At 32.2% G+C, this 25,509-nt stretch overlaps 1 protein-coding gene across 1 annotated transcript in view; it reads right to left on the bottom strand.

The window, feature by feature from the left end:
• Nucleotides 1-7,940, bottom strand: part of LOC119605322 — a 46,362-nt gene extending 38,422 nt beyond the window's left edge. Inside the window, exon 1 of the mRNA XM_037958349.1 lies at nt 6,622-7,940. Coding sequence (XP_037814277.1) covers nt 6,622-7,367 — 746 coding nt within the window. The 5' untranslated portion in view covers nt 7,368-7,940. The remainder of the gene's footprint in view (nt 1-6,621) is intronic.
• Nucleotides 7,941-25,509: the final 17,569 nt, after the last annotated feature.

Below are 25,509 nucleotides of genomic sequence, written 5' to 3'. Positions count from 1 at the left end.
AGTTCTAGTTCAGTTCTAGTTCAGTTCTAGTTCAGTTCTAGTTCAGTTCTAGTTCAGTTCTAGTTCAGTTCTAGTTCAGTTCTAGTTCAGTTCTAGTTCAGTTCTAGTTCAGTTCTAGTTCAGTTCTAGTTCAGTTCTAGTTCAGTTCTATTTCAGTTCTAGTTCAGTGCTAGTTAACTTCTATTTCAGTGCTAGTCAGTTCTAGGTCATTGCTAGTTCAGTTCTAGTTCAGTTCTAGTTCAGTTCTAGTTCAGTTACTAGTTCAGTTCTAGTTCAGTTCTAGTTCAGTTCTAGTTCAGTTCTAGTTCAGTTCTAGTTCAGTTCTAGTTCAGTTCTAGTTCCAGTTCTAGTTCAGTTCTAGTTCAGTTCTAGTTCAGTTCTAGTTCAGTTCTAGTTCCGTTCTAGTTCAGTTCTAGTTCAGTTCTAGTTCAGTTCTAGTTCAGTTCTAGTTCAGTTCTAGTTCAGTTTCTAGTTCAGTTCTAGTTCAGTTCTAGTTCAGTTCTAGTTCAGTTCTAGTTCAGTTCTAGTTCAGTTCTAGTTCAGTTCTAGTTCAGTTCTAGTTCAGTTCTAGTTCAGTTTCTAGTTCAGTTCTAGTTCAGTTCTAGTTCAGTTCTAGTTCAGTTCTAGTTCAGTTCTAGTTCAGTTCTAGTTCAGTTCTAGTTCAGTTCTAGTTAAGTTCTAGTTCAGTTCTAGTTCAGTTCTAGTTCAGTTCTAGTTCAGTTCTAGTTCAGTTCTAGTTCAGTTCTAGTTCAGTTCTAGTTCAGTTCTAGTTCAGTTCTAGTTCAGTTCTAGTTCAGTCTAGTTCAGTTCTAGTTCAGTTTCTAGTTCAGTTCTATTTCAGTTCTAGTTCAGTTCTAGTTTCTAGTGCTAGTTAACTTCTATTTCAGTGCTAGTTCAGTTCTAGGTCATTGCTAGTTCAGTTCTAGTTCAGTTCTAGTTCAGTACTAGTTCAGTTCTAGTTCAGTTCTAGTTCAGTTCTAGTTCAGTTCTAGTTCATTTCTAGTTCAGTTCTAGTTCAGTTCTAGTTCAGTTCTAGTTCAGTTCTAGTTCAGATCTAGTTCAGTTCTAGTTCAGTTCTAGTTCCGTTCTAGTTCAGTTCTAGTCAGTTCTAGTTCAGTTCTAGTTCAGTTCTAGTTCAGTTCTAGTTCAGTTCTAGTTCAGTTCTAGTTCAGTTTTAGTTCAGTTCTAGTTCAGTTTTAGTTCAGTTCTAGTTCAGTTCTAGTTCAGTTCTAGTTCAGTTCTAGTTCAGTTCAGTTCTAGTTCAGTTCTAGTTCAGTTCTAGTTCAGTTCTTGTTCAGTTCTAGTTCAGTTCTAGTTCAGTTCTAGTTCAGTTCTAGTTCTGTTCTAGTTCAGTTCTAGTTCAGTTCAGTTCAGTTCTAGTTCAGTTCTAGTTCAGTTCTAGTTCAGTTCTAGTTCAGTTCTAGTTCAGTTCTAGTTCAGTTCTAGTTCAGTTCTAGTTCAGTTCTAGTTCAGTTCTAGTTCAGTTCTAGTTCAGTTCTAGTTCAGTTCTAGTTCAGTTCTAGTTCAGTTCTAGTTCAGTTCTAGTTCAGTATTAGTTTTAGTTCTAGTTCAGTTCTAGTTCAGTTTCATTTCAGCTAAAACTAAAAATTGTGCATTAAAAAATTGAAACAAATTTCCCTTATTCTATAGCATTAGTCCTCAAAAGTTCTTCTTTACCATGGTACTCTTTCGACTATTCATTTTGCATCCAAAAAATATCATACAATTTAATATGTATATGGTAAATATATAATGGCGAGTGTTTATAAATAATAATTGCTGTGGTGTCAGTGTATAAATTTTATAACAAAAACTGTAAAAGAAAAAGAAATAAACGGAAAATATATTGTGGTTTTAAGGGTTGTATATGACTTGTTGTAGTTGAGCAATTTTAAAGTTGAACATGTAGTAAAATTTAATTTAGCCAGTAACCGGTGTTGCATGAAATTGAAACGAAGAAGAAACAGGAAATTTAAATGGTTTTGAACCGGGGGAATTTATTATTAAAACAAGAAATGATATAAAATAAAAATGCAAAAGAATAAAGGTGAATTAAATGCACCTGACTATTTGACAAGCTTTTTAGCTGGTTTTACAAAACAGGGGCAATTAAGGAATTGAATTTACAGAGGATATCAATAATTGTGGAATAAAACGAGTGTCATGAAAATTAAAATTGACAATTTTTTGAACAATTAACAATTTGGATTTAACTATTTAATTAAAATATTATCTTCTATAAATCGATACTTTGTTTTATAAATTTAATGTTCCTTAAATTATATTATCGAAATATAACATATATTTTTAATTAATTTTTAAAAACTTTATATTTCCTTTTATATTTCAAAAAAAAAAAATTGCTTTCATTAAAATAAAGTAAAAACCTTAAATAATTTTTAATTATGGCATAACATAAAAATAGCAAAACGTAAAAAAAGTTAAAAGTGCCGACAGTCATAATTGATTTATCTTAAAACAATTTGTTGTAATTGAAAATTAATTACAAAATTTTACACATTTTTACACTTGTTACAAATTGAATTTGTTAAAAAAAAAAATAAATAAATTCAAGTGTGTATTACACACTGTGTAAGTAATAAAAAATTGACAACCAAAATGATAAATGTGCAATTAATAAAATTAAAAAATTATAAAACACTTCAAGTACTCGTTATAAACAGAGTAATGTGAGAGTAAAAAGCATCCACTTGAAAGAAAACACTTCTCCAACTCCCACCCAGCCGCCAATAAAAATTTGTTAGTAATACCACTGCACAGCAATTGGCAATAAATAATAATCCTTTTAAATGGCTTACACGGTCAGTGACAATGCAAAATAAATAATTCGACTGATTTTTTTAATACTTATTACAAACATCTTTTGTTGCAAAGTTAATTTTTTATTACTTTAACTTCTTAATTATTATGTTCTATGAAAAATAATTCTGGGAAATTCTTCCTCTTATGCTTTCATTCTCTAAGTATTAAATAAGTTAAATGTTGTTATAGAAGGAATTTATAAGCTACATTTATAATTGTTTCATTATGTCATTACATTATTGTTCGTTAATTGGATTTAACAGGCTGTCGACTTGAGCTTGTGAAATCACGAGTTTAATTGAGTTATTGCTTAATTGAATTCACTAACTTTCAAGCGATTTCTATAACTATGATTAAGTTAAATTTTACTATGCGAATATCATTTTTGAACTAATTCACTAGCTAGAACAGAAATACTGAAACTGAACTGGAACTGAACTAGAACTGAACTAGAACTGAACTAGAACTGAACTAGAACTGAACTAGAAACTGAACTAGAACTGAATTAGAACTGAACTAGAACTGAACTAGAACTGAACTCGACGAACTGAACTAAACGAACTGAACTAGAACTGAACAGAACTGAACTAGAACTGACCAGAACTAAAATAACTGAACAGAACTGACAGAAACTGACTAGACTTAACAGAACTGAACTAGAACTGAACTAGAACTGACTAGAACTGAACTAAACTAACTAGAACTGAACTAGAACTGAACTAGAACTGAAACTAGAACTGAATTTTTTCTAGAACTGAACTATAACTGAACTAGAACTGAACTAGAACTGAACTAGAACTGAACTAGAACTGAACTAGAACTGAACTGAAATGAACTAGAACTGACTAAAACTGAACTAAACTGAACTAAGAACGGAACTAGAACTGAACTAGAACTGAACTGGAACTGAACTAGAACTGAACTAGAACTAGAACTGAACTAGAACTGAACTAGAACTGAACTAGAACTGAACTAGAACTGAACTAGAACTGAACTAGAACTGAACTAGAACTGAACTAGAACTGAACTAGAACTGAACTAGAACTGAACTAGAACTGAACTAGAACTGAACTAGAACTGAACTAGAACTGAACTAGAACTGAACTAGAACTGAACTAGAACTGAACTAGAACTGAACTAGAACTGAACTAGAACTGAACTGAACTAGAACTGAACTAGAACTGAACTAGAACTGAACTAGAACTGAACTAGAACTGAACTAGAACTGAACTAGAACTGAACTAGAACTGAACAAGAACTGAACAAGAACTGAACAAGAACTGAACTAAAACTGAACTAGAACTGAACTAGAACTGAACTAGAACTGAACTAGAACTGAACTAGAACTGAACTAGAACTGAACTAGAACTGAACTAGAACTGAACTAGAACTGAACTAGAACTGAACTAGAACTGAACTAGAACTGAACTAAACTGAACTAGAACTAACTAGAACTGAACTAGAACTGAACTAGAACTGAACTAGAACTGACTAGAACTGAACTAGAACTGAACTAGAACTGAACTAGAACTGGAACTAGAACTGAACTAGAACTGAACTAGAACTGAACTAGAACTGAACTAGAACTGAACTAGAACTGAACTAGAACTGAACTAGAAACTGAACTAGAACGGAACTAGAACTGAACTAGAACCTGAACGAGAACTGAACTAGAACTGACTAGAACTGAACTAGAACTGAACTAGAACTGAACTAGAACTGAACTAGAACTGAACTAGAACTGAACTAGAACTGAACTAGAACTGAACTAGAAGACTGAACTAGAACTGAACTAGAACTGAACTAGAAACTGAACTAGAACTGAACTAGAACTGAACTAGAACTGAACTAGAACTGAACAAGAACTGAACTAAAACTGAACTAGAACTGAAACAGACTGAACTAAACTGAACTAGAACTGAACTAGAACTGAACTAGAACTGAACTAGAACTGAACTAGAACTGAACTAGAACTGAACTAGAACTGAACTAGAACTAGAACTGAACTAGAACTGAACTAGAACTGAACTAGAACTGAACTAGAACTGAACTAGAACTGAACTAGAACTGAACTAGAACTGAAGTAGAACTGAACTAGAACTGAACTAGAACTGAACTAGAACTGAACAAGAACTGAACTAGAACTGAACCAGAACTGAACAAGAACTGAACTAGAACTGACCTAGAACTAGAACTGAACTAGAACTGAACTAGAACTGAACTAGAACTGAACTAGAACTGAACTAGAACTGAACTAGAACTGAACTAGAACTGAACTAGAACTGAACTAGAACTGAACTAGAACTGAACTAGAACTGAACTAGAACTGAACTAGAACTGAACTAGAACTGAACTAGAACTGAACTAGAACTGAACTAGAACTGAACTAGAACTGAACTAGAACTAGACTGAAACTAGAACTGAACTAGAACTGAACTAGAACTGAACTAGAACTGAACTAGAACTGAACTAGAAACTGAACTAAGAACTGAACTAGAACTGAACTAGAACTGAACTAGAACTGAACTAGAACTGAACTAGAACTGAACTAATGAACTAGAACTGACTAGAACTGAGACTAGACTGAACTAGAACTGGAACTAGAACTGAACTAGAACTGAACTAGAACTGAACTAGAACTGAACTAGAACGTGAACTAACTGAACTAGAACTGACTAGAACTGAATTCTAGAACTGAACTAGAAACTGCAACTTAGAACTGAACTAAACTGAACTAGAACTGAACTAGAACTAAAACTAGAACTGAACTAGAACTGAACTAGAACTGAACTAGAACTGAAAACTATGAACTGAGACATAGAACTGAACTAGAACTGAACTAAACTGAACTAGAACTGAACTAGAACTGAACTAGAACTGAAACTAGAACTGACTAGAACTGAACTAGACTGACAAACTGAACTAGAACTGAACGAGAACGGAACTAGAACTGAACTAGAACTGAACTAGAACTGAACTAGAACTGAACTAGAACTGAACTAGAACTGAACTAGAACTGAACTAGAACTGAAATAGAACTGAACTAGAACTGAACTAGAACTGAACTAGAACAGAACTAGAACAGAACTAGAACAGAACTAGAACTGAACTAGAACTGAACTAGAACTGAACTAGAACTGAACTAGAACTAAACTAGAACTGAATTAGAACTAAACTAGAACTGAACTAGAACTGAATTAGAACTGAATTAGAACTGAACTAGAACTGAACTAGAAATAAACTGAACCGAACTAAGCTAGAATTGAACTAGAACTAAACAAGAATTAAATAAGAACTAAACTAGAACTGTACTAGAACTGAACAATAACTGGACTAGAACTGAACTAAACTAAATCTAGAACTGAAGTAGAACTTAACTAGAACGAAACTAGAACTAAACTAGAGTTCTAAGTGAACTACAACTGAACTAGACCTTAACTAAAACCAGAACTACAACTGAACTGGAACTGAACTAGACCTAAAATAGAACTGAACTAAAACTACAATTAAACTAGAACTGTACTAGACTTAATTAGAACTGTAATAAACTAAGCATGAACAAGAACTGAACTAGAATATAACTAAAACAGAACTAAAAACAGAACTAAAACAGAACTTGTAGGAAACAATTGGAATAAAACTAGAACTGAACTAAAACTGAAGTGGAGCTTAACTATTACTGCACTAAAACTGAACTAGGACTAAACTAGAACTGAACTGAACAACAGAACTCAAGCGGGGTCTTTACAATTATAAACAAATTTAAATCCAAATTATGAAAATTAAAAAAAAACTCACATTTTATCATTTGATGTCCCCTCATCATCATCCGGAATACTATCATCATGTTCTGAAGGCGGTGTGACCACCGATGATTCTGGCTCCGCTATACTAACACACGACTTTGTCATAATACCCTCCGCACTAGCAGCAGGTTGTACATTAATTTTCACTATATCCGTGGTTGGCAAATACCATTTAGTTTGCGAACCACTGCTGGCATAAAAATCCAAAGTGCAAGGTTTCTTGCTGGGCTGTTGCAAGTGCAACGAAGAGCTGCGGTAATTAATCGAATCATCCAAAGAGGAATCACATTCATTAACAGATTCACGACCACTGTCAAAAGCAGTAGCGTCCTGTTGCTCCAACAGCTGTTGTTTTGTTAAATTACTTTGGCAATCAGCCAAATGGGGGAATATGGTTGAATTTGTTGTTGTTGTTGTTGTTTTAAATAAAGGTGCATCTTCTTTTGCCTCCTCTTCATTATTTGAAATTTGTTGTTGTTTATATTTCTGCCCTGTTAATGAGGAGCAGTATGCGTTGGCGCACAAAACATCTGACCAAGATGTCAACGAAGAAGAACAAGAATTGCAAGGAGAGGAAGAAATATTGTTAATATTGTTGTCAGCCGGCGCAGCAACAACTACAACAGTTGCTGCTGCTGTTGTTCTTGATACACAATTTTCTGGTGTTGTTGTTATTATTGTTGTTGCTGCTGTCGCAGCAGCCGTTGTTGTTAGTTTAGAATTTATTGTTGTAGACATTTTTTATTTCCTTTTTGTTTTGTTGTTTTTGTGTAAATTTTTGTTAAAATTGTTTTTGTTTTCGATATTTCATTTAATGATTATGAAATTCTTCACAGATTTTTTGCACTTTTTCCCACATAAAATTGTTAAATATTTATTAAAATAACTTTATTTCTCTTGAAATTCTTATGCATTCTTCTTTCAAATAAACTAAACTTTGACATTTTTTCTTTACACTTGTTTCTTCTTTGATATTGTTTGCGTTTTTCTTCTTTTTTTTTTTATAAATTTCATTGACCATTAAAGGAATTTAATTGAAATTTATGAATGAAATTCTTTAATTTTTATTTTCTGCGGGTTGTTTTTGTTATTGTTGTAGAAAAAATCAACCCCGAACACTAATTGACATGTTTTCATAAAATAATTGACTTTGTCATCACTAAAATTTTATTTTTAATACAATTTATTCACATATTTTCACTACACTTTAATTTTAAATAAATGCACTGAATACAAATAAAATTTTTTTTTATAAATTTTAAAAGCCGCTTAACGCCACACGTTGCTTACAAACGTTCGCGAAACAAAAACACGACTAAACATAAAAAATACACTCTCGTTACAGAAACTTTACAAATAAAATGTATATGTGTGTTTTTGTTGTTTTTATTAGAGATGAGAAAGCTTGCAACGATAACACAGAGAAAAAGAAAAACACAAAAACAAAATTGGAAAAAGAACCGAAAACCAATGTTTCGTTTTCATACTGTTTCATTTTGCCGAGAGAGAGTACAATTTATTATAAAGAGAGGTAATTTAAATGAAAGTGCCCAAAAGTATGCTACAAGTATATACCATAATAAATGTTTACCTATGACAGTGATGGCTAATAAAACATGTATTTTATGGTTTTATTTTGTGGTGTTGAAAAACGCCCAGTGGTAACAATAATACGGTAGAAATAAATATAAATCTGTAACTTCTAAACGGTTAGTCCGATTTGAATGAAATTTTAAGTCCAATCTGTTGACTTTAAAATAAAGGTTTAATCACTGTTATATCTTCTTCTTTCTTGAAAATTCTACTTCAAACTACATGACACGATTTCTGGAATACCTGATGCAATGGAAAAATGGAAATGCCAGTTTCGGATGCAACACTTTAAAATGGTAAACGTTGTCACTCGGATATAAAATCCTACTTAGGACTTGGTATCCTAACTAAGACTTGGTAGCCTTAATCCCTAATGCCAAGTCCTACGTAGGGATTATTATTCGAGTGACAAATTATACTTATCTAAAGCGTTTGCCTTCAAAATTATTTCATCACATCAGGCACGTAAAGTCCTAATTATTATTGTGTTCCGTGGTGTCCTTCTTTGGTGACTCCTGACCATGTCCCTGATGGGCCCACAAGTTCCAAATTCGAATTCATTTAAATCGGACTAACCGTTTAGAGGTTACATAATTATTTCTTATATTTTTTATAACACCGTGATTTCGCTTCATTTATGGAACTAGAACTGAACTAGAACTGAACTAGACCTAAATTAGAACTGAACTAGAACTGAACTAAAACTGAACAAGAACTCAACTAGAACTGACTAGAACTGAACTAGAACTGAACTAGACCTAAATTAGAACTGAACTAGAACTGAACTAAAACTGAACAAGAACTCAACTAGAACTGACTAGAACTGAACTAGAACTGAACTAGAACTGAACTAGAACTGAACTAGAACTGAACTAGAACTGAACTAGAACTGAACTAGAACTGAACTAGAACTGACCTAGAACTGAACTAGAACTGAACTAGAACTGAACTAGAACTGAACTAGAACTGAACTAGAACTGAACTAGAACTGAACTAGAACTGAACTAGAACTGAACTAGAACTGAACAAGAACTGAACTAGAACTGACTAGAACTGACTAGAACTGAACTAGAACTGAACTAGAACTGAACTAGAACTGAACTAGAACTGAACTAGAACTGAACTAGAACTGAACTAGAACTGAACTAGAACTGAACTAGAACTGAACTAGCACTTGAACTAGAACTGAACTAGAACTGAACTAGAACTGAACTAGACTGAACTAGAACTGAACTAGAACTGAACTAGAACTGAACTAGAAACTGAACTAGAAACTGAACTAGAACTGAACTATAACTGACTAGAACTGAACTAGAACTGAACTAGAACTGAACTAGAAACTGAACTAGAACTGAACTAGAACTGAACTAGAACTGAACTAGAACTGAACTAGAACTGAACTAGAACTGAACTAGAACTGAACTAGAACTGAACTAGAACTGAACTAGAACTGAACTAGAAATGAACTAGAACTGAACTAGAACTGAACTAGAACTGAACTAGAACTAGAACTGAACTAGAACGGAACTAGAACTTGACCTAGAACTGCACTAGAACTGAACTAGAACAGAACTGAACTAGAACTGAACTAGAACTGACCTAGAACTGAACTAGAACTGAACTAGAACTGAACTAGAACTGAACTAGAACTGAACTAGAACTGACCTAGAACTGAACTAGAACTGAACTAGAACTGAACTAGAACTGAACTAGAACTGAACTAGAACTCAACTAGAACTGAACTAGAACTGAACTAGAACTGAACTAGAACTGAACTAGAACTGAACTAGAACTGAACTAGAACTGAACTAGAACTGAACTAGAACTGAACTAGAACTGAACTAGAACTGAACTAGAACTGAACTAGAACTGAACTAGAACTGAACTAGAACTGAACTAGAACTGAACTAGAACTGAACTAGAACTGAACTAGAACTGAACTAGAACTGAACTAGAACTGAACTAGAACTGAACTAGAACTGAACTAGAACTGAACTAGAACTGAACTAGAACTGAACTAGAACTGAACTAGAACTGAACTGAACTAGAACTGAACTAGAACTGAACAAGAACTCAACTAGAACTGACTAGAACTGAACTAGAACTGAACTAGACCTAAATTAGAACTGAACTAGAACTGAACTAAAACTGAACAAGAACTCAACTAGAACTGACTAGAACTGAACTAGAACTGAACTAGAACTGAACTAGAACTGAACTAGAACTGAACTAGAACTGAACTAGAACTGAACTAGAACTGAACTAGAACTGAACTAGAACTGAACTAGAACTGAACTAGAACTGAACTAGAACTGAACTAGAACTGAACTAGAACTGAACTAGAACTGAACTAGAACTGAACTAGAACTGAACTAGAACTGAACTAGAACTGAACTAGAACTGAACTAGAACTGAACTAGAACTGAACTAGAACTGAACTAGAACTGAACTAGAACTGAACTAGAACTGAACTAGAACTGAACTAGAACTGAACTAGAACTGAACTAGAACTGAACTAGAACTGACTAGACTAACTGAACTAGAACTGAACTAGAACTGAACAAGAACTGAACTAGAACTGAACTAGAACTGAACTAGAACTGACTTGAACTGAACTAGAACTGAACTAGAACTGAACTAGAACTGAACTAGAACTGAACTAGAACTGAACTAGAACTGAACTAGAACTGAACTAGAACTGAACTAGAACTGAACTAGAACTGAACTAGAACTGAACTAGAACTGAACTAGAACTGAACTAGAACTGAACTAGAACTGAACTAGAACTGAACTAGAACTGAACTAGAACTGAACTAGAACTGAACTAGAACTGAACTAGAACTGAACTAGAACTAGAACTGAACTAGAACTGAACTAGAACTAGAACTGAACTAGAACTGAACTAGAACTGACCTAGAACTGAACTAGAACTGAACTAGAACTGAACTAGAACTGAACTAGAACTGAACTAGAACTGACCTAGAACTGAACTAGAACTGAACTAGAACTGAACTAGAACTGAACTATAACTGAACTAGAACTGAACTAGAACTGAACTAGAACTGAACTAGAACTGAACTAGAACTGAACTAGAACTGAACTAGAACTGAACTAGAACTGAACTAGAACTGAACTAGAACTGAACTAGAACTAGAACTGAACTAGAACTGAAAAGAACTCAACTAGAACTGACTAGAACTGAACTAGAACTAAACTAGAACTGAACTAGAACTAAACTGAACTAGAACTAAACTAGAACTGAACTAGAACTGAACTAGAACTGAACTAGAACTGAACTAGAACTGAACTAGAACTGAACTAGAACTGAACTAGAACTGAACTAGAACTGAACTAGAACTGAACTAGAACTGAACTAGAACTGAACTAGAACTGAACTAGAACTGAACTAGAACTGAACTAGAACTGAACTAGAACTGAACTAGAACTGAACTAGAACTGAACTAGAACTGAACTAGAACTGAACTGGAACTGAACTAGAACTGAACTAGAACTGACTAGAACTGAACTAGAACTGAACTAGAACTGAACTAGAACTGAACTAGAACTGAACTAGAACTGAACTAGAACTGAACTAGAACTGAACTAGAACTGAACTAGAACTGAACTAGAACTGAACTAGAACTGAACTAGAACTGAACTAGAACTGAACTAGAACTGAACTAGAACTGAACTAGAACTGAACTAGAACTGAACTAGAACTGAACTAGAACTGAACAAGAACTGAACTAGAACTGACTAGAACTGAACTAGAACTGAACTAGAACTGAACTAGAACTGAACTAGAACTGAACTAGAACTGAACTAGAACTGAACTAGAACTGAACTAGAACTGAACTAGAACTGAACTAGAACTGAACTAGAACTGAACTAGAACTGAACTAGAACTGAACTGAACAAGAACTCAACTAGAACTGACTAGAACTGAACTAGAACTGAACTAGACCTAAATTAGAACTGAACTAGAACTGAACTAAAACTGAACAAGAACTCAACTAGAACTGACTAGAACTGAACTAGAACTGAACTAGAACTGAACTAGAACTGAACTAGAACTGAACTAGAACTGAACTAGAACTGAACTAGAACTGAACTAGAACTGAACTAGAACTGAACTAGAACTGAACTAGAACTGAACTAGAACTGAACTAGAACTGAACTAGAACTGAACTAGAACTGAACTAGAACTGAACTAGAATGAACTAGAACTGAACTAGAACTGAACTAGAACTGAACTAGAACTGAACTAGAACTGAACTAGAACTGAACTGACTAGAACTGAACTAGAACTGAACTAGAACTGAACTAGAACTGAACTAGAACTGAACTAGAACTGAACTAGAACTGAACTAGAACTGAACTAGAACTGAACTAGAACTGAACTAGAACTGAACTAGAACTGAACTAGAAACTGAACTAGAACTGAACTAGAACTGAACTAGAACTGAACTAGAACTGAACTAGAACTGAACTAGAACTGAACTAGAACTGAACTAGAACTGAACTAGAACTGAACTAGAACTGAACTAGAACTGAACTAGAACTGAACTAGAACTGAACTAGAACTGAACTAGAACTGAACTAGAACTGAACTAGAACTGAACTAGAACTGAACTAGAACTGAACTAGAACTGAACTAGAACTGAACTAGAACTGAACTAGAACTGAACTAGAACTGAACTGACTAGAACTGAACTAGAACTGAACTGCTAGAACTGAACTAGAACTGAACTAGAACTGAACTAGAACTGAACTAGAACTGAACTAGAACTGAACTAGAACTGAACTAGAACTGAACTAGAACTGAACTAGAACTGAACTAGAACTGAACTAGAACTGAACTAGAACTGAACTAGAACTGAACTAGAACTGAACTAGAACTGAACTAGAACTGAACTAGAACTGAACTAGAACTGAACTAGAACTGAACTAGAACTGAACTAGAACTGAACTAGAACTGAACTAGAATGAACTAGACTGAACTAGAACTGAACTAGAACTGAACTAGAACTGAACTAGAACTGAACTAGAACTGAACTAGAACTGAACTAGAACTGACTAGAACTGAACTAGAACTGAACTAGAACTGAACTAGAACTGAACTAGAACTGAACTAGAACTGAACTAGAACTGAACTAGAACTGAACTAGAACTGAACTAGAACTGAACTAGAACTGAACTAGAACTGAACTAGAACTGAACTAGAACTGAACTAGAACTGAACTAGAACTGAACTAGAACTGAACTAGAACTGAACTAAAACTGAACTAGAACTGAACTAGAACTGAACTAGAACTGAACTAGAACTGAACTAGAACTGAACTAGAACTGAACTAGAACTGAACTAGAACTGAACTAGAACTGAACTAGAACTGAACTAGAACTGAACAAGAACTGAACTAGAACTGACTAGAACTGAACTAGAACTGAACTAGAACTGAACTAGAACTGAACTAGAACTGAACTAGAACTGAACTAGAACTGAACTAGAACTGAACTAGAACTGAACTAGAACTGAACTAGAACTGAACTAGAACTGAACTAGAACTGAACTAGAACTGAACTAGAACTGAACTAGAACTGAACTAGAACTGAACTAGAACTGAACTAGAACTGAACTAGAACTGAACTAGAACTGAACTAGAATTGAACTAGACTGAACTAGAACTGAACTAGAACTGAACTAGAATTGAACTAGAACTGAACTAGAACTGAACTAGAACTGAACTAGAACTGAACTAGAACTGAACTAGAACTGAACTAGAACTGAACTAGAACTGAACTAGAACTGAACTAGAACTGAACTAGAAGTGAACTAGAACTGAACTAGAACTGAACTAGAACTGAACTAGAACTGAACCAGAACTGATCTAGAACTGAACTAGAATTAGATATGAATTAGAATTGGAACTGGAATAGAATTAAAACTGAACTAGAATTTAATTTGGTATGTTTTTACTTAATTTAAGAATCTTTGAGGCATTAAATATATTAAATTTATTTTATGGAAAGGAAAGAGTTGTTAAAAATGTTTAAGAAGAAAGAAATCATAAAATATATACAATTCTTAGAATTTTCCACTTTAAGTAAGTTTAACATTTTACTTGTTACATTTATACAGTTAAAACAAGTTCGTATGAATACACTTATAAATCAATTAAGCTGAAATAACTTTAGAGTTGCCAGCCAGCTGGATTCTTTTAAAATTTTATAAATTAGAAATTTGGCCAAAGACTATAAACATGTCAATTAATATTGACATACGTATGCTATAAAAAATTGCCAAAACAAAAAATTCATTTCAACAAGTTAAAAAAAAGTATATTACTTATTCCTGCATCTGGTTAGTCTAGTTTGACACTTTGACTTGATTAAGCTATTAACATCTTAAATTGCTTCTATTATTATTGTTATAGCTTAAGCTACAAATTCGTTAAAGTTATAAAATCTTTTAATATTCTTGAATAATATGTATGTGTATGTGAGTACATTAAAACGTGCTCAAAAAGCAAAACATAACATTTTGTATAACATACATCCATGGAATTACGTTATATGTATGTAAGACTCTTAACACTAGCTCCCCTTAGAGCCCCTAAAAGTTCAAGGTCAGCTTTAAAGAACATTTTCTTAAAGCGCAGGGAGGTTATATTAAATTAAAGGAACAAATTTAAAATGCATATGTGTGTATATTTTGTAAGTATAAATACATAAGTAGTAGTCCTAAGCATGATGTGAATTTAAGCAGATGTGAACTAAATTTAAAAACGAATTAAAAGGATGATAAAGAAAAAATTTAGGAAATTAAGAATGTCTATTATAATTGAATTAATAAAGGAGAGAGAGAGATTTTTAATAAATATGTAATGAAAAACTTAAGATTTAAATTTTTGGAAAATAGAAAATTTATAAAAATTAATTGAAAAGGCTTCAAAGCTCACAATCATCAGCAAATGCTGAGATTAAAACGTTTAAAAATTTCAAAGCAATTTGTTAACAGGATATTTCCCATTTGAAATTTAACTCTTCGCTTTAAACCGTGTGTGGTGTGTGTGTGGAAGTGTTTCTGTTAAATTGAATTATAATAAATTTTTATAATTTATTATTCATTTGTTAATTAAAAGTTCAATTAAAACCAAAAATAGCAGGGGTTCCAAAGTCACCACAATAACCTGTAAATGCAATTGAATTGTTATTCCAAAATACCAATACATATAAACAATATTGATCCTGGACAGAACTGTAAGAGAATGATTGCATGTTGATAACTTTGTCACAACTTTTCATTGGAAAAAAAAGAATTTAATTGACAATCACTCTGTGGGGAGTAAATCAAACTGAAGCGAAATAATGATGCATGCTTGTGCATGTATAGTATGCTTAAGTTGGCAGATAATATGTATTAGTTAATTTTGAAAGGTGATTTTGGTATTATTTACAGAACTTTATCGAATGTAAGTACCTACTTCAAAAAGTAATAGGAAAATCGTTGGGATATTTAAAAATTTTGCTCATAGGTTTAACATTCCTTTTGGGGCCTTTGAAAATACTTTAGAAATGAAAAATGCCAAAATGCCTCCAATTTTGCGATCCCACCTTTGGAATTTTAGAAAATGAGGCCTAATTTGATATTTTTATAAAAATTAGGCCAATTCAGAACAGAACTCAATAAAACTGGTCTAGACTGAACTAGAACTGAACTAGAACTGAACTAGAATTGAATTAGAACTGAACTAGAACTGAACTAGAACTGAACTAGAACTAAACTAGAACTGAACTCGAACTGAACTCGAACTGAACTAGAACTGAACTAGAACTGAACTAGAACTACTAGAACTGAACTAACTGAACTAGAACTGAACTAGAACTGAACTAGAACTGAACTAGAACTGAACTAGAACTGAACTAGAACTGAACTAGAACTGAACTAGAACTGAACTAGAACTGAACTAGAACTGAACTAGAACTGAACTAGAACTGAACTAGAACTGAACTAGAACTGAACTAGAACTGAACTAGAACTAAACTAGAACTGAACTAGAACTAAACTAGAACTGAACTAGAACTGAACTAGAACTGAACTAGAACTGAACTAGAACTGAACTAGAACTGAACTAGAACTGAACTAGAACTGAACTAGAACTGAACTAGAACTGAACTAGAACTGAACTAGAACTGAACTAGAACTGAACTAGAACTGAACTAGAACTGAACTAGAACTGAACTAGAACTGAACTAGAACTGAACTAGAACTGAACTAGAACTGAACTAGAACTGAACTAGAACTGAACTAGAACTGAACTAGAACTGAACTAGAACTGAACTAGAACTGAACTAGAACTGAACTAGAACTGAACTAGAACTGAACTAGAACTGACTAGAACTACTAGAACAGAACTAGAACAGAACTAGAACTGAACTAGAACTGAACTAGAACTGAACTAGAACAGAACTAGAACGAACTAGAACTGAACTAGAACTGAACTAGAACTGAACTAGAACTAGAACTGAACTAGAACTGAACTAGAACTGAACTAGAACTGAACTAGAACTGAACTAGAACTGAACTAGAACTGAACTAGAACTGAACTAGAACTGAACTAGAACTGAACTAACTGAACTAGAACTGAACTAGAACTGAACTAGAACTGAACTAGAACTGAACTAGAACTGAACTAGAACTGAACTAGAACTGAACTAGAACTGAACTAGAACTGAACTAAACTGAACTAGAAGAACTAGAACTGAACTAGAACTGAACTAGAACTGAACTAGAACTGAACTAGAACTGAACTAGAACTGAACTAGAACTGAACTAGAACTGAACTAGAACTGAACTAGAACTGAACTAGAACTGAACTAGAACTGAACTAGAACTGAACTAGAACTGAACTAGAACTGAACTAGAACTGAACTAGAACTGAACTAGAACTGAACTAGAACTGAACTAGAACTGAACTAGAACTGAACTAGAACTGAACTAGAACTGAACTAGAACTGAACTAGAACTGAACTAGAACTGAACTAGAACTGAACTAGAACTGAACTAGAACTGAACTAGAACTGAACTAGAACTGAACTAGAACTGAACTAGAACTGAACTAGAACTGAACTAGACAACTAGAACTGAACTAGAACTGAACTAGAACTGAACTAGAACTGAACTAGAACTGAACTAGAACTGAACTAGAACTGAACTAGAACTGAACTAGAACTGAACTAGAACTGAACTAGAACTGAACTAGAACAGAACTAGAACTGAACTAGAACTGAACTAGAACTGAACTAGAACTGAACTAGAACTGAACTAGAACTGAACTAGAACTGAACTAGAACTGAACTAGAACTGAACTAGAACTGAACTAGAACTGAACTAGAACTGAACTAGAACTGAACTAGAACTGAACTAGAACTGAACTAGAACTGAACTAGAACTGAACTAGAACTGAACTAGAACTGAACTAGAACTGATCTAGAACTGAACTAGAACTGAACTAGAACTAGAACTGAACTAGAACTGAACTAGAACTGAACTAGAACTTAACTAGAACTGAACTAGAACTGAACTAGAACTGATCTAGAACTGAACTAGAACTGAACTAGAACTAGAACTGAACTAGAACTGAACTAGAACTTAACTAGAACTTAACTAGAACTTAACTAGAACTGAACTAGAACTGAACTGACTATAACCTGGTCAGTTCGCCTAAAGTTATGAGCCTTTTGACAGTAAGTGCCGCCTAAAAGCCAATGTGTCATAGGAGAAGACAGGTCCTACTAGAACATTATAGAATGTCGTATATTTCGGTTCCTGGTGAATCTATGAAAATTGACTCTTTGGTACTTTTTTGTTCTACAATTGTTACCTTTTAAACTTTCTAATAAAAATGGAACCAACACACATGGAATTAAACGTGCACGGTACTGATTGAATGTGAACTTTTAAAAGCAGACTTTTTGGTACTTTTTCGTTCTGCAAATAGTACTTTTTTAATTTTTCTTTAATATTGCTTTGAACTAGAGTTAAGAGTCGTTCGGCTCTATATAACAAACCGTAGTATAACAGGCCATAGTATAACTTTTATTTATAAAAGGGTACTCTTTTGTTATTCAAATGGTACTTTTTGCATTTGTTATAATATGAAACTAAAACATTTGATATTAGACACATATGTACTTTCCTGTTTTAATGAGATTTCATTAAAGGAAACTTTTTGGTACTTTTTCCTTCTTCAAAAGGTACTTTTTGATTTTTCTATTATTTTCTTCAAAAATGTAATAGTGCCTTTAAGTTTCTATCAAAGTATTCATATTTTATCCCCTTTTATGTTTTTGTAAATTTTTTTCCAATGGATAGAGAAGCGTCATAGAATATAATTACAACAAAATATGTAGACAAATCCAAACTTAAAATTTAAGACAATAAGAATATATATGTAATTTACAAAGCAATACTCGAAACTATGAAAAAATACTTTAATTCCTTTAAATCTATATCTACAAGAATAAATTATATAAATTATTATTACCTCTCAAAATTTAAAATATATTTTTATGTAGAACAAATTTTACTTTATGTTCCTTAACCACTTTTTGTTCGCCACAATCAAGTTTACATTACAACTATTTATGTAAGTTGTTGATTTCTTTTTTTTTTTTTTTTTTTTTTGCTTTGCCATATTTTACTCAATGCCATAAAAGTTCATTAAACCACCACTTTATGGCATTATAGCTGCCAAAAAATAGGACTCTTACCTTTACAAAAGCAAAATCCTTGAAAAAGGATCAAATTGTAAAAAACAAATATGAAGCTGTTAACAAAAAACGATAGAAGAACTTTTTAAAAGGTTTTTTTTTTCAAACATAACTAGTTAAAATAAAGATGTTTAAGTAGAACGAACTCTTGAGCTAACAAGTACCAACAAAATATGTTTAAATTAAACTAAAAACTTTAAGTATTTTATTGCAATTTTTTCGCTTCCTTTGTATACGTTTTTGGTTGTAATAAAAACGAGTAATAAATTCTAATAATGAGATCAAAAAAACATGTTGCGGCCAATATTCAATGGCCGAATAATGAAAATATTTATATTTAAGCCGCAAGCAGGGCTACATACGAGCACGTATATTTTATAGGCGAACATATGTATGTATGTACCTATGTACATACACGTAACCCAACAACCAATTACTTTTAAATTTGCGACAATTTAAAACTAAAAATTTACTAACAATCATCTATGTAAAATTTATGATGTACATACTTTTCCCAAAAAAAAAAAGCGTAATTAGAATTCAACTGTTAGACTCTATAAAAATTGAGAAATGTCCTCACTTTAAACTTTAGGTATAATGTTTGCTGGTTTATTAAAACATAAATATGGATTTGTGGAAAATGTTTATAATTTTTGGGGAATTTGAAATTATTACAAGTAGCAAATGCCATGAACGATGTGCGAGGTATAGAAGAATATTAGAAATACTTCTTCAAAAAAAAAAAAAACTTCAATAAATTTCTTGCAAAAGAAAAATTAGCAGAACTGAAGAACCGAAACTAGAACTGACTAGAACTGAACTAGAACTGAACTAGAACTGAACTAGAATGAACTAAACTGAACTAGAACTGAACTAGAACAGAACTAGAACTGAACTAGAACTGAACTAGAACTGAACTAGAACTGAACTAGAACTGAACTAGAACTGAACTAGAACTGAACTAGAACTGAACTAGAACTGAACTAGAACTGAACTAGAACTGAACTAGAACTGAACTAGAACTGAACTAGAACTGAACTAGAACTGAACTAGAACTGAACTAGAACTGAACTAGATCTGAACTGAACTAGAACTGAACTAGAACTGAACTAGAACTGAACTGGAACTGAACTAGAACTGAACCAGAACTGAACTAGAACTGAACTAGAACTGAACTAGAACTGAACTAGAACTGAACTAGAACTGAACTAGAACTGAACTAGAACTGAACTAGAACTGAACTAGAACTGAACTAGAACTGAACTAGAACTGATAGACTGAACTAGAACTGAACTAGAACTGAACTAGAACTGAACTAGAACTGAACTAGAACTGAACTAGAACTGAACTAGAACTGAACTAGAACTGAACTAGAACTGAACTAGAACTGAACTAGAACTGAACTAGAACTGAACTAGAACTGAACTAGAACTGAACTAGAACTGAACTAGAACTGAACTAGAACTGAAACTAGAACTGAACTAGAACTGAACTAGAACTGAACTAGAACTGAACTAGAACTGAACTAGAACTGAACTAGAACTGAACTAGAACTGAACTAGAACTGAACTAGAACTGAACTAGAACTGAAACTAGAACTGAACTAGAACTGAACTAGAACTGAACTAGAACTGAACTAGAACTGAACTAGAACTGAACTAGAACTGAACTAGAACTGAACTAGAACTGAACTAGAACTGACTAGAACTGAACTAGAACTGAACTAGAACTGAACTAGAACTGAACTAGAACTGAACTAGAACTGAACTAGAACTGAACTAGAACTGAACTAGAACTGAACTAGAACTGAACTAGAACTGAACTAGAACTGAACTAGAACTGAACTAGAACTGAACTAGAACTGAACTAGAACTGAACTAGAACTGAACTAGAACTGAACTAGAACTGAACTACAACTGAACTACAACTGAACTAGAACTGAACTAGAACTGAACTAGAACTGAACTAGAACTGAACTAGAACTGAACTAGAACTGAACTAGAACTGAACTAGACTGACTAGAACTGAACTACAACTGAACTAGAACTGAACTAGAACTGAACTAGAACTGAACAGAACTGAACTAGAACTGAACTAGAACTGAACTAGAACTGAACTAGAACTGAACTAGAACTGAACTAGAACTGAACTAGAACTGAAATAGAACAGAACTAGAATGAAACTAGAACTGAACTAAAACTGATCTAGACTGAACTAGAACCGAACTAGAACTGAACTAGAACCGAACTAGAACTAAACTAGAACTGGCAAAAACAAAATTTTATTTTTACAATTGATTACGGTTACTTTCATTGAAAACCTAGACCAACATTTTACAATAGCAATACCTCATGTATTTTTCAGGTTATAAAATACATTTTCCAAATAGTTAACTACTCCCATTTTAATAATGGATTTTTATGTTGCAAGCAAACAAATGTTTAATTAAACCCAAAAAATTGCTAAAAACGCAACACGCTTTGTTTCATTTCGAACATGAAAAGTTGGGAAAAAATAAAATTAAACAATATTGTTATAACGATGGAAATAAACATATAAACATAAAGTAAAATCTAAAATAGAAAAATAAAAATTTATGTTTTTCGGTAATTGTTTTAATTGGATTAAGGGATAACTATATTTGCAGAATTACAATTATTGTTATTGTGGAACATGGTCAAGGTATGAAAATGTTGAAAAAGAAAATTTAATAAAATTTTTATTAAAAAAATATATAAACTTTTAACTAGATAATTTGGGAATGAATATTATTTTCCTTTAAGGCCTAACTAGTAGCAAAACCGTTTGTAACCAAGCAAATAAGTGGCATGCTAATGATGTGTTTACATTACTTTCTCATATGTAAACTTAGACTATTTTTTGCTGTAGGCTAATACACTCATAAAAAATACTAGGAACAAAAGATAAAAAGGCTATGATATTTATTCAAAAGAAAACAGTGTTGAAAATAGCTAAAGGTACACACAACTTGAAAAACTTTACATTTGTTACTAGTTTTTAATCTTAAAAAAATGAATTGACTTTCAAAATTATAAATTTTTTATTACCCTTTAATTATGTACCATACTGTTTTAAGATAAAAAAATTGTATCTCCATAATATCTACTATAGTTTTTTCTTTACAACTGTTTATGAGCTTTTTTCTTATCCTAAGGAAAAATTTTCCTCACTATAACTGAAAACAAAAAAATGCGGAAGTAGCTAAAGTTTTTCATACATTTTCTTCATCTTTACTTTTTGTTCATTTCTTTTAAAGCATCTTTTAGTGTCAAATATTTTTCTTACTTACTTGTTCATTACTTTTGCTTTCTTTACTTAAACCGAAATGACTAACAAAATAAAAGAAAATCTTGGAATTTTTTTCCAAAAACTTACAAAAAAAAAGAAAAAAATTTACAAGAAAAATACTTGCTGAAACTAAATCTGACAAAAAGAGTAAAATTGAAACGAGTAAATTCGAAATTCAAGAACAATAAAACAAAATTACTGAAAACTGAAAAGTATTTTAAAAAACTAAAGTTTTAAAGTAAAATAATAAAAGAAAATTCAGTTAAAACATTTAAAATAATGAAAAAGATTGCTTCAATGAAGAAAATTAAATTTTATAATAAGAACAATTTCCCAGAAGAAGAAAATTTACCCCAAAAATTGCATGAAATTTTTTTATAAAATAAAATTAGTTGGAAATTGATTCAAAGAGAAAATTTGTTGTAAAAAAGTCTACAAAAAAAATTTATAGAAAATTTTCTATAAAATTTATAGAACGAAAATTATGAAATATTTTCTATAAAATTAATAAAAAAATATAAAATATATAATAAGAAAATATATTGAAAAATTTTATATAAAAAGAACATTTATTGAAAATTTTCTATAAAATGAGATTTTATTGAAAATTTTCTATAAAAATAAAATTTATAGAAAAATTTTCTTTAAAATGAAAATTTATAGAAAAATGTTTATGAAAATTTATTGAAAAATTTTCTGCAAAAAACTAAAATTTGTCGAAAATTTTCTATAAAAAAAAAAAAAAAATTTCGAAAATTTTCTATAAAAAAAATTGTCGAACATTTTCTATAAAAAAAAAATTTATTCAAAGTTTTCTAAAAAAAGAAAATTTATCGAAAATTTTCTAAAAAAATTGTAATTCAGATCTAGTTCAGTTGTAGTTCAGTTGTAGTTCAGTTGTAGTTCAGTTCTAGTTCAGTTCTAGTTCAGTTCTAGTTCAGTTCTAGTTCAGTTCTAGTTCAGTTCTAGTTCAGTTCTAGTTCAGTTCTAGTTCAGTTCCAGTTCAGTTCTAGTTCAGTTCTAGTTCAGTTCTAGTTCAGTTCTAGTTCTAGTTCAGTTCTAGTTCAGTTCTAGTTCAGTTCTAGTTCAGTTCTAGTTCACGTTCTAGTTCAGTTCTAGTTCAGTTCTAGTTCAGTTCTAGTTTCAGTTCTAGTTTCAGTCTAGTTCAGTTCTAGTTCAGTTCTAGTTCAGTTCTAGTTCGCTCTAGTTCAGTTCTAGTTCAGTTCTAGTTCAGTTCTAGTTCAGTTCTAGTTCAGTTCTAGTTCAGCTCTAGTTCAGTTCTAGTTTCAGTTTCTAGTCAGTTCTAGTTCAGTTCTAGTTCAGTTCTAGTTCAGTTCTAGTTCAGTTCTAGTTCAGTTCTAGTTCAGTTCTAGTTCAGTTCTAGTTCAGTTCTAGTTCACGTTCTAGTTCAGTTCTAGTTCAGTTCTAGTTCAGTTCTAGTTCAGTTCTAGTTCAGTTCTAGTTCAGTTCTAGTTCAGTTCTAGTTCAGTTCTTAGTTCAGTTCTAGTTCAGTTCTAGTTCAGTTCTAGTTCAGTTCTAGTTCAGTTCTAGTTCAGTTCTAGTTCAGTTCTAGTTCAGTTCTAGTTCAGTTCTAGTTCAGTTCTCAGTTCTAGTTCAGTTCTAGTTCTAGTTTCTTCAGTTCTAGTTCAGTTCTACTTCAGTTCTAGTTCAGTCTGTTCAGTTCTAGTTCAGTTCTAGTTCAGTTCTAGTTCAGTTCTAGTCAGTTCTAGTTCAGTTCTAGTTCAGTTCTAGTTCAGTTCTAGTTTCAGTTCTAGTTCAGTTCTAGTTCAGTTCTAGTTCAGTTCTAGTTCAGTTCTAGTTCAAGTTCTAGTTCAGTTCTAGTTCAGTTCTAGTTCAGTTCTAGTTCAGTTTAGTTCAGTTCTAGTTCAGTTCTAGTTCAGTTCTAGTTCAGTTCTAGTTCAGTTCTAGTTCAGTTCTAGTTCAGTTCTAGTTCAGTTCTAGTTCAGTCTAGTTCAGTTCTAGTTCAGTTCTAGTTCATTATTTTTCCATAAATATACTAAGTTGTATATATGTGCGTTTAGTTAACAGTTTCCTTTGACGTCCAAAAATCATTTAACTAACATTTTATTTAACAATATATCATTCTTCTGATATGTATTTATGTACCTCAAACAATTGCTTTATACAAAAATGTGAAATTGTTTCAATATTATTTTGAACACACTTTTCTGTTTAAACTCTTTAAATGTCTTACAAACACACAAAATATACTCTCAGTTTTTTCATCTTTCAGTTTCACTTTAAACTCTTTCCGTTTCCTTATCAAATGTTTAACAAAAAAAAAAAAAAAAAAAACATAAAAATTATTTATTATCCTTAACTATGACGTTAAAAGCAAACAAAAGGACCTCATGTGTGGAAAAAATAAAAAACAAATAGAGGAAAAGTTGTAGCCAACGAAGAAGAAGCAGGATAAATATGTATGTATGTTGCTCAATTTAAGGTAGATAAAAGTTAAACAAACTTGCACTTAAAAACACACTGAACTTAGAAAAGTCTTTTATGGGGAAATGCCCCAATTAGCAGAAGTCGGTTTGTAAATATCCATTATATAAACAAATCAAAACATGACAAGACCAGACTTACCAAGAAAGCTAAATAAAAGAAATTCAACAACAAACTGGGCTTGGGACAATAGGTCCTGCTCACCAGGATATACACGTGTGTATATGTAGCGTAATTGTTTATACAAATGTAAACATTTGACTGACCATACAGACATTAAAGACCTGTCGACTTTCAATACACTTCATCCTCGAAAGACATTTTTAATTAAAATTTTCATATTCTTCACATTTGTTGTGTTTTTCTATAAAAAAATGCAACATGTTTTGTACCAGTGTAAGCCATTGAATCATCATATTGTTGGTTGACTTTAAAAAACCTACGACTTTTACCCAAATAAAAGACATTTTAACCACTTAATGGTCAGCAAGAAACAAGTAGATTTCCCCACAACATTCTGTAAATATTTATAAACGTTATTAAGGGACTTCAGTAGGTCGAGGGGTTAACGATTTATGAAAAGGATAGCTTAAAGGGTTTCTTCTTTAACACACACTATATTTTCAGTTCAACATATAAAAGAGAAACAAATTCTTAAGATTAAAGACCTACAGTCATTGGTTTACTTAACGAAAAATAAATACATATACAAGTCACTGAACCATTTTATAGCAAAATA

The sequence above is a fragment of the Lucilia sericata genome, unplaced genomic scaffold (genome assembly GCF_015586225.1).
Source record: "Lucilia sericata isolate MDLA Ls3-8-SP2 unplaced genomic scaffold, ASM1558622v1 Contig000475F_arrow, whole genome shotgun sequence".
NCBI lineage: Eukaryota > Metazoa > Arthropoda > Insecta > Diptera > Calliphoridae > Lucilia > Lucilia sericata.
This window is presented reverse-complemented; position numbering and strand designations above follow the sequence as displayed.